This window comes from Amblyomma mixtum, chromosome 6 (genome assembly GCF_055824585.1).
Source record: "Amblyomma mixtum isolate Tamu chromosome 6, ASM5582458v1, whole genome shotgun sequence".
NCBI classification, from domain to species: Eukaryota; Metazoa; Arthropoda; class Arachnida; order Ixodida; family Ixodidae; genus Amblyomma; species Amblyomma mixtum.
Genome location: NC_143017.1, coordinates 95,270,648 through 95,280,752, shown reverse-complemented (window position 1 = coordinate 95,280,752; position 10,105 = coordinate 95,270,648). Strand labels below are relative to the sequence as shown.

General features: G+C 48.5%; 1 protein-coding gene across 1 annotated transcript; it reads right to left on the bottom strand.

The window, feature by feature from the left end:
* On the bottom strand, positions 1 to 9,386 carry Oda (Ornithine decarboxylase antizyme). Its single transcript, XM_089550990.1, has 4 exons — positions 9,170 to 9,386; positions 2,603 to 2,754; positions 2,235 to 2,487; positions 1 to 972 (listed from the first exon to the last, which is right to left on the bottom strand). The coding sequence occupies exons 1-4, from the start codon at positions 9,384 to 9,386 to the stop codon at positions 857 to 859; spliced, it is 738 nt and encodes a 245-aa protein (XP_089407116.1). The 3' UTR covers positions 1 to 856.
* Between the last annotated feature and the right edge of the window lie 719 nt (positions 9,387 to 10,105).

Below are 10,105 nucleotides of genomic sequence, written 5' to 3'. Positions count from 1 at the left end.
TCAGCAAGACAAAAGGTTTTATTTGTACTAGAAGGAAGAACCAGAAGGAAGTGGAGAACAGAAAAAAAAGTATGTGTTGCATGCACAAAAAGGAAGGTTAACTGTGAAGTAAAAAAAAAAAAGTCGCACAATGCGAGAAAGAAATATTTAATGAAGAAATGACATACACAAGGCCATTTGTCTTTTTTGAACATTTTTGGCAGTTTATGCATATTTTTTTTACATTTTTGAACTTTATGAGTGAAGAGTACAAGACGTCCTGCTAGCCTAGCACAGGAGGAAGCCAGTTTCACCACAAGCGAGGCAAATGGGTGCTTCAAATTTTGAGATGCAAACTTTTTTTTTTTCCCCTTTGCTAATGTAAGTAGCCTAACCTCTAGCTTAAGCCCCGACACTAACTGGATTGGTCCCAAACAAACTTCTACAATACATCCCCTACAGCAACTAGACAAAGAGGTGCAGTCACGGCACATACAAGCACACCTCAAGGAAAACCTCAACATACTTAATCATGCCGCCACGCCTTGGATAGGTCAGTAGCTAACAGATGCACAAACTCCTAATGCAAATAACTACAGCCTCGCTTGTGGATATCAAGCCCTAGATATAACGCGCGGTCTCTGAAAATGCCCACCCTGAAACAACATCCCAATAGTGAATCCGTTCGCCCAACCCTGCAAAATTTCCCCACAAAATTTTGAACCCCTTTTTTTTTTCTTCTAACGTATGAACTCGAAAGGTTACACACTTTGGATCTCCTCCCCGAAAGAGTTGCAGAAAAAGGAACAAAACGAAGAAACTATCGGTGCAGCAGTAGAGCAAGGAAGCACAGTGGGTTGTCGGTGTCCGCCATGTCTCACTCAATGGTGTAAGCCATGTAGAGGAGCCCTTCAGAAGTGGACTGTGGCACGAGGGGATGTCCCGGGGCCAGGACACTGAACCCCAGGAACATGAACGTGCGTACAATGCCAGCTGCACAAAAACAGCACAGAACCACAAAATTAGAAGCCTGAAAAAAAAAAAAAAACATTACGGGCACTTACGGCTACTTACACGCTGCGAATGCGAAAGCATGCACGCGGGACGCTTGGCTGCAACAATGGCTAATACTTCTCAAACGCCGAGGCAAGCTAAGTTGATCTGTTTGCACCGCCCACATCAATCTGATGAACGTGACGATACCCAAACACAGCGCGAGAGACTGGCAGTTTAGTGCACAGCGTGTTGTGCTGCAGTGATGGCACAGTGCTCTAATGAAGTGGCCACTGAAGGTGATCTCTTCACGCCGGCCTGGGTTCAAACTCACTACGGAGAAATTTTATATTTCCTTCTTTCCTCCTGATGTAGGCACTAGATAACGTCATGAGGTCGTGTGGGTTTTTGGACTGTCTGTCGTGGATAACGACAGCACCGGATTCTCCACCTCATGAGCCATATAATGCCTCCGCATTTATACAAAAAACCGTGCAAACAGGACATCCTAGCGGCAGCATAGGCATAGCCACTGGATTGCAGAAAATTTGGCAGGTTATAAAAACATGCTACACACAGCACAGTGCCATTGACATGAGTCATTGAATTGAGTACTTCAAGGAGAAACACTGCCAACACTGCAGCACGACTTGCACACGAACGCGGTAAAGCCACAAGAGAGCAGGGGCAGCAGCCGCTGCAGTTCCAGAACAGCTGCACTGTTGCTAGCCAGGCGAAGTTCTCCTGGCACAAGCAAGACTAACAGAAAAAGAGGAGAGAGAAGCAGGTATACTCTGGAAGCACTATTTAATAAGGGCAAAGCAAAGAGCAAGCAAAAGGAAGGAACAGAATGAGACGCAAGGCAAGATGACTGAAGGCCAAGCGGGCAAAATGCAGGGCAGTTCTTGTGCTGCAGCTCTTGGTCTAGCAAAGAAAAAAATCCAAAGCAGGAGCATCTCCTCTATGCAGAAGTATTGATAAAGAAATAAGCACCCTTGCTCTCTAGGGCTAAGCAGCCCTAGAGATCCACAGCCACACAAGATTGCCAGCACCAGCAGCCAAGCAACAGCAAAGTGACAGCACACTTAACCTGCTTCTCTCTGCTGATGAACACCAGTTTGAACAGGCAAACAAAGACCTCCAAATATATAGTTTTTTTTTCACATGTACTGCCCATCTCCAGGCCACTAAGCACACATTTACATAGAACCCAAGAGACCCGGGAAGTGCAGGAGGAGGAAGAGGCACAAGCAAAGTAGTACCTCTGTCGGTGCGGTCTTTGTTGAAGAAGACCAGGACATGGGTGCAACCCAGTTGTTCCTCGGCAAACTCGAGCAGTGTGACAAAGGCTTCGCGGGAACCCTCCGGCAGCACGCAGGACGGCAGCTGCACGTACAGCCGGCCCTCGCACAGCACTGTTTCCCAGTTCACCTCAGTCTGCTCGGTCAGACGGCAGCGGAACGTCAGCCGCACCGCTTCCTCGCTCCACTGCCGCGCAAACAGCTCTCCTCCCTTCTGCAAGAGGACAGATAACGCCTTAGAGCCAATCGTTTCCGCAGCTGCTCAAAAGAGCTCTGCAAGTGAACACAGTTTGCAACAGCAGACTGCTCCACACCAAAGTTGCACTCACTCGAACATGGGAGTTGTCCACAGGGGGCGCTTTCAGAGACCCCACGCCGCTGCCTCCTGTGCTTGACAGCGACACGTCGGCGGCATGGGGCGCATCAGGAGCACCACAGAGGCCCAGCGCCCAGAGAGATACAGTAGTGAAGCAGCAGCGTCCTGCAACCGGGGAGAACAACAAGGTCAGCATGCACTAACCCTCAGTGCGGGCCTCCAATATCACTGCAGGGAAGGGTATTTCACCCTGTATTAGGAAATGCGAGCTGCTACGACATTAGTTTTGCTGCCACAGCCTAGCTGGAATGGCGATACTGGTTCATTCTCTGCCCAATTTCCAGCACATTCTGCATCCCCCCACCCACTTTTTCCCCCTCTGCATCCAAAGCACAGCATATGTTAGAACACATGCAGGAATAACAGCACTGTGCACTCTGTGCAACAATATGTGGTTCCCCAAGCATGCATACAATGTAGAGCTCACCCCCGCCCCCCAATTCCCCTTGTGAAGTGCACATGCACAGAGCGAAACTAGCATTTGTTAAACTCAAGCCCATTATCACCTCACTTCTGCAGTGAATCCACCTTGTTTCACAAATTATGCTACAGAGGACTTGAGCGAAGGTGTAGCTGACAGCAGCACAGTCTATAAAACGCCGAGTGACGAGGAGGCAAGCAGAGTAGTCTACTACGTACAGTCTACTATTGGAGCAAAGTGATATCTTGTTTGTTTATTGACAGTGCTGTTTGAAAAACCTCAGGGCACCAATACAGCGAATATATCCTGACAAAGTACTGAGAGATGCCTGGCTACACAGCACCGCAATGCATGCACAATGCATGTTCAGTGTGCTCGGTAGAGGTCTAAAGAATGACAGGCAAGGAACACACTGACAACACAATCTCAACACACATGTAGCAGACAATTTTCAAAGCAAACAGTTAACTGCAGATAGCCAAACTACAATATAAAAGAAGAAATATGGTTTGGTTTATTGGGGCTTAACGTCCCGAAGCAACTTAGGCTATGAGGGACGCCGTAGTGAAGGGCCCCGGAAATTTCGACCACCTGGGGTTCTTTAACGTGCACTGACATCGCACAGCACACGGGCCTCTAGAATTTCGCCTTCATCGAAATTCGGCCGCCGCGGCCGGAATCGAACCCGCGTCTTTCGGGTCAGCAGCCGAGTGCCGTAACCACTGAGCCACCGCGGCGGGCAAAAGAAGAAATATCGACTACTCTAAGCCAATAATACTGGACAGAGGTTTAGTACCTTGATCTACTGGTTAGCTTTTTTTTTTTTAATACCCTTTCTCACGTTGAAGCTCCTTGTGCATGCAAATTTAGATGCATTTTCCTGAATATAAAGCATACTCCTAGACTATGTGCAGGCATCTTAGCTTCAAAAGAAATCTGTATATAACCAATGGTGCTCGGCCAGACAATTCCATGGTAGTTTGCCTCAGTTCGCAATAAATATGCAGCAAGCCACAAGCAAAGACCTTTCTTTCGAACTTCGCAGTCCTTTGGTCCATTCATGAAAGTTTTAATCCAAACATTTCAATATATTTGTATGTAGCATTTGTAGCTATACACAAACTCTGCACCAGGAGTCTGTAAGTAGCAAAAGTGCAGTGGAGACAAACAGGAGGTCCAAAATCATCTGGGTGGAAAGGAACTGCAGATAAGGTGCAGCAACATTGCCTATAGACCTACAGCAAATCATTCAGAAAACGGAGCCGAACACAAGAGTTGTGTAAATCCTTTTCATCCAGTCCTTTGCCTACACTTTGTTCAAAGTTCAGGATGCCTTTAGCACCAGCTTAGCACAGGGAAATCCATGCATCCCCATCCATGCGAAGTAAAATGGACTGAATTTAAATTAAATACGAGAAGCTGTGATGATCAAACCGCCTGCAGGCTAATAATTCCAGAATTCTACGAATGGAGTGGAAAAAGAAAGGACAAATGTGCGAGCAGCTAACGCTGGACTAAGAATAAAACAAATATACTGTTTCGGTTGCAGTCAGTGGGAGTGGCCACCTCTGGCTGTTTTCTCCCTTTGCCACCAAAGTGCTCAGCTGTTTTCTACAGTAAAAACAGTGCAACTCTCACACAGCTGTTCTATCTGCACAAAGGCAGCGGAAGTTTAACCAGTACTACAAGCAGCCGAATGAAATTGGACGTTTTGTAACAACTCTGCATTTTAGAGATGACGGATTTCGTCCAGCATGGGACATACTAACTGCCATCACCTTCTTCGGCCTGAAAACAGCGATTTGAGAGTTTCGAGGACTTCCCCGTTACGAATTAATGTCAAGTCCTTAAAGCAATCTTACAAATGAAGCAGCAGCAGCAGTCGCTGTAAAACAAGGCTAAATAATTTCCAGCCAAAGGAAAAATTAAAAATGAAAAATTCCCGCGAACGTCGACGCAGCTGCCATGAAAAATGGCAAAGTGAACGCATCTGATGCAATACACGTAGCGCTTTAAAACCAGACCACACAACACGAGCTTAACAGGACTGCACAATTGTCAAATTCCGCAAAAGTGCCATTTTACAAACGGCTACCGATGCATTCCGGAATATTTGAAATAAAAGTTTCTAAACTGCAAGTAGAGAAAAAGTCACGGCCTTGGAACATGCACGAAGAATAATCCCTATGCACCAGTGCAGCAACTTCGCAGCTACTAATCGCGACAGACGAAGCGGTCGGATAAGCTGCGAGGCGAAAATCTGAGTCGACAACGGAAGCAGCAACGCAGATAGATGCGCACAAGAAGGTTCCAGAACCCTGACGACCTCACGCGTTGCCCTAATTTTACCAAAGTCGGGATTTCATTTTCGAAATGTCTGCATGGACACCAAGCAAATCGACGCGGAATGTACCCACAGAAGATGCAGATATCTGAAGGAAAGTGACGCTGGCATCCAAAACGAACATTGCCCCTCAGCAGTAAAAGGTGGAGGAAGGTTCCAGCCGTTTATGGCATTAAATGTACTGTTTACCTCCTGCAATGAAACTTGCCTAACGAAAACACCGAAACTCAACGCTTCCACCAAATGCGACATAACCACAATTAAAGCTATGCCACCGCAACACCTCGCGGCGCAGCGCAATTGGGTCACAGCATCGGCATACGCAACTGCCTGAAACCCCAACAACGTAAAGAATTAGGCGAGGAGGCGGAGGAGGGCAGCGTCTCGGATATGGCAGCCAACGGGAAGTTCCTCCGAGGTACGGTCACGGGACAACAAAAGACGAGATAGCATCCCGTTTACACTGCCGACCGAAAGAGCACGTAACGCATGTCGCCGAACGATGGTCACGCGCAAACATACCATCGGCGAGGCGTCTGCGGCAAGAATGGGATCACAGTTAAAAACACAAACATTAATTTCGTCCCGTTTCAGAGCGTCGCAGTTTAGAAATGTCTAAGATTGCTCGCAAACACGACGCACAGGCAGTTAAAACTTTTACACGGCGTACGAGGGGTTTATCGATACTTTGCCATAAGCCCAGCTTTTCGAGGAAACCGTCCGCTGATGAGACTGGTTGATCAGAGAGAAATCAAGGTCTGTCACGCTCGCCTCGGAAGTTAGGCTTAGCCTGGCGAAACGAGGAGCAAGTTCACGGGACACTTGCCACGGGCGAGAAAGCACCACAAAGACGAAAACAACGAGTCCTACCTCATGGTGTTGTCCGGACAGCTACTACTAAAATTACTACAAACACCTGGCATGGCGGCCTCTTTACTACTTAAACTTGATAAGGTTAACTCAGCCGTACGATTCATACCGCCCCAAAGGGTGGCGTGGATGCAAACTGCTCACACTCGCCCTTCGCGACCTCCTTTTCAAACCTCTGCAAGAGTGACGTCACTGATAGCGCACGCCGCCTGGTGCTGGAAGATTGCAGTCATTGCCCGCAGTTTCGTTTTCGGGAACAAGCTCTGCACCACTTTGCACTACTCAGCGCAGCTGTGAGGCTGCTTGTTTTTGCTGTGTGTTTTTCGGCGCTGCGAGGCGGCAGAAGCTCCGCTCGTCCGTCCCGTTTCGGCGGAGCATCACACGAGGGCAAGGTTGGGCAATGCAGTTCTCGTTCGTTGACCGGAACACTGGTCGGGGAAAGAGAGCAGTCTCCTCCTCCGCTTCTCGCCTCCCTTCCCTCAAGGGCGGTGAAAAAGAGCAGAAGTAAACAAGCCTCTAGGTCAATTCAGAACAAAGTAGGCGCGTTTGCTCGGTCAAAACCCTTGTCGGTCTCTCGATGGCGCAACTTGTAACGCGCAAGGGCGTTTTTCTCTGCGTAGCGTTTGTTTCAGAAAAGCGACTTTTTTTTGGCGAATGGCTGCTCTGATGCCAATCGAGTGTTGGGGCAACGCTAGTCACTTCAAGGGGTGCTTTGTTCAGTGTTTTATTTACACATTTACATAGTTGCGGAAATCGCACGCATTTCATTCGCGGGTGTCATAATTCCAAAGTGGTGCAGTAACTATACCAAAACATTATATTCTCGTACAGTTTCACTGAAGGCGAGTATTTCTCTTAACGAAAAGAAAAACTCGGGTGCACGTGCGAAATTCATCTCAAACGTTTACAGCGATAACCTGTTGCAACGACAGGCTTCTCAGGCTCTGTGTATACTGTTATTGGTTCACTGCCCAGTACTCTGTCAGTTAATTCATTCGCAGAATGCTCTCGTCCCATGCCGCCTTTGTCCACTGCAGCAATGCGCGGACCCCATATTGACGGCACCACACTTGTCGCAGGTTTTATATGCGCCGAAAATAATTTGGAGGTGCGTTTGAGGAGGTGGTAATGCTGCTGCACTCAGTTCATTGATTTCAAGCAGAAATTCTTGTAGGCGGCGTGAGCGCAATTTCTGGCAGGCTGTCGCAGAGACTCATCCGGGGAACATCCGGGTGTCTTTTTCTTTTTTTGTAATGGGGGCGGGTTAGGAGAGGGGGGGAGGCTCCATTCCCAGCGCCAGGACTTAGTAATGAAGAAAAACTGTACATGCTTGAGGACAAGGTAGGAGGGGAGGACCAGACCTTATTCCACCCTATACCCTCACCCCTGTTGTTCCGGATTCGGCAGTGAAGCATTACAAAACGCGCATCAATCGCTGATCGAGACATCATCATCATCATCATCAAAACGTTTATTTCCACCGAAATGAGACTCCTTTTTGGACCCCCCGGCACGCAGGCCTAAGGGAGCCCTACTTAGGAGCCTCGCAAACTAAGGTCTGGTGAAGACACATTGTCTCTTCACGGCCTCAGCCGCCAGGCGGATGGCTTGTTGCTGCTTAGCGGGGTCCTCGCTCCGCAGCAAGGTCTCCCAGGCTTCTCTATCTTCTATATTTTGCTCGGCGCCCGGGCTTCCAGCACATTCCCATATGACATGGTCGAGAGTGCCCCTCTCCCCGCACGTTATACAATATTGGTCTTTCTCCTCTTTGGAGATTGTTATGTATACCCAGAAGGGGCTTATATGATTCCCCCCTTGCAATCTTCTCCACGCAATTGCCTCCTCTTTTGCGAGGGAACGGTCGGGCGGCGGATAGACCCTCCTGCTCAGCTTATAATGTTCCGTGATCTCGTGGTATGAAATTAGGCTATCTTTCATGTCTATGCGGGAGGGCTGCTCTGCGGCCGCCCGGTGATAGAGAGCTCGGGCAAGCTCGTGTGCAGCCTCATTTCCTGCAATAGACTCATGCGCTGGGATCCATATTATCTCTATGTTACGTTCTATCGGCCTCGCCTCGAGGACGTGTTTGGCCTCTTCCGAGATTCTTCCTTTCGCGAAGTTTCTTACTGCAGTTTTGCTGTCACTTAAAATCGTCGTGGCCTTGGTACCGACGCAAGCGAGCGCTATCGCCAACTCTTCCGCCGCATTGGCAGCTCTCGTGCGGCTCGAAGCCGCTACCGTTGGTACTTCTGCCCCGTCGACCACAGCGGATACAGCCGCCCCGTGCTGTCCGCACGCCGCGTCTACGTACGCCACCTGGTCTGCCGGTCGCTCCTTCATCTTCCTCTCGTAGGCCTTAGCCCTATGTTCTCGCCTTTCCTTGTTATACACGGGGTGCATGTTCCGCGGCATAGGTGGGACGCATATCTTGGCCCTGATTCCTGCCGGGATGTTTACCATCTTGTGCGTGCTACTTTCTGGCCGGATTCCTACCCATTCGAGTATTGTCCTGCCCGTTTCAGACTGGCCGAGCCGTTCTAATTGGGATATCCTAACCCCCTCTGCCAGCTCAACCCATCTGTTGTGTACCCCCATTTTTTCAAGCCGCTCCGTCGACGTAGATATCGGAAGTCCCAGAGCTCGCTTGGCGCATTTCCTCAATATTCTATCTACCTTCTCTATTTCTGCCTTGTTCATGTTTAGGTACGGCGTCGCGTAGCAGATCCGACTTATTACGTACGCCTGCGACATTCTCAGGAGATTCCTTTCTTTTAGTCCTCGCCCTTTTACCGCTACCCTCCTGAATATGCCTACCACTTGGTCTGCATATGTGGCTAATTTCTTTATGGTATTGGTGTTGTTGCCTTTCTTGTTGATAAACATGCCTAGGATCCTCATTTCCTCGACCCTGGGCACCTCCAGGCCTCCCACCACCACTTTAATTTCTACGTCTCTCTTGTTCCTGCTGTCGCTATTGTACACGAAGAGCTCCGACTTCTGCGGTGAGCACGCCAGGCCTCTTTCGGCCGCGTACTTCACCACTACGTCTGCTGCCCTTTGAAGACTCCACTCAATTTCCGCTTCGCTTGATCGAGACGGCATTCTAACCGTCGACGTCACGATGTTATGCAACAGGCGCTCTTTATTTTCTTCTTTATTGTTGAATCAATGCCACACATAGAACCCAACGCGAGGTGTTCTCGCGCGCTCACGAGCCAACCACAGACGTCTGCAAGCTGGCAAACAGTGGTCGCAGCTTTGCGCCATAGTGCATATCATGTTTGCACAAGATGGCACGCAACCTGCTTATGGAATTGAAACGGAATGGGAAAGGTAGCCACAGTGTGGTAAAGGTAAGTAAAGCTGCAAATGTTTAAGTTCATCAGTGCGCCACTGATGGATACGAACAACACCGGGCGCAAAAACCGCACATACATTTTCCGAGCGCCGTATCTGTATGTGCGATCTTTGCGTTCGGTGTTGTTTGTTCCCATGAGTAGCGCAGTAATGAATTGAAATGCAGTATGATGTCATTTGAATGTGGTGTCGCTGACATGGCAACGACGGTGACGTTGCTGACGGATATGCATAGTTTTACTGCTTTAACAGCGTACACTCTTAAAAAAAAAAATGTATTGAAAACGTAGTAACGGCTGCTGTTATATCTTTTTTTTTTAACAGTTTCGACCTTTGTACTACCTTCTTACGACCTCGTTACTATCTCCATGAAAAAGGAGGTAGCAAAAAGGTATAGTAATTACTGCTGTTAGTATACCTTTTTTGACCGTTACTACATTTGTACTACCTCGTTACTACCTCAC

Bases quoted from the DNA above. Each gene is read 5' to 3' on its own strand.
- Oda (XM_089550990.1), bottom strand. From the start codon at position 9,386: ATGCCGTCTCGATCAAGCGAAGCGGAAATTGAGTGGAGTCTTCAAAGG. The intron at 2,755-9,169 runs GCATGTTTATCA...CCCCGGTTGCAG, and splicing joins CGAGGAAATGAGGATCCTAG to GACGCTGCTGCTTCACTACT. The intron at 973-2,234 runs GTACTACTTTGC...GTTTTTGTGCAG, and splicing joins CAAAGACCGCACCGACAGAG to CTGGCATTGTACGCACGTTC.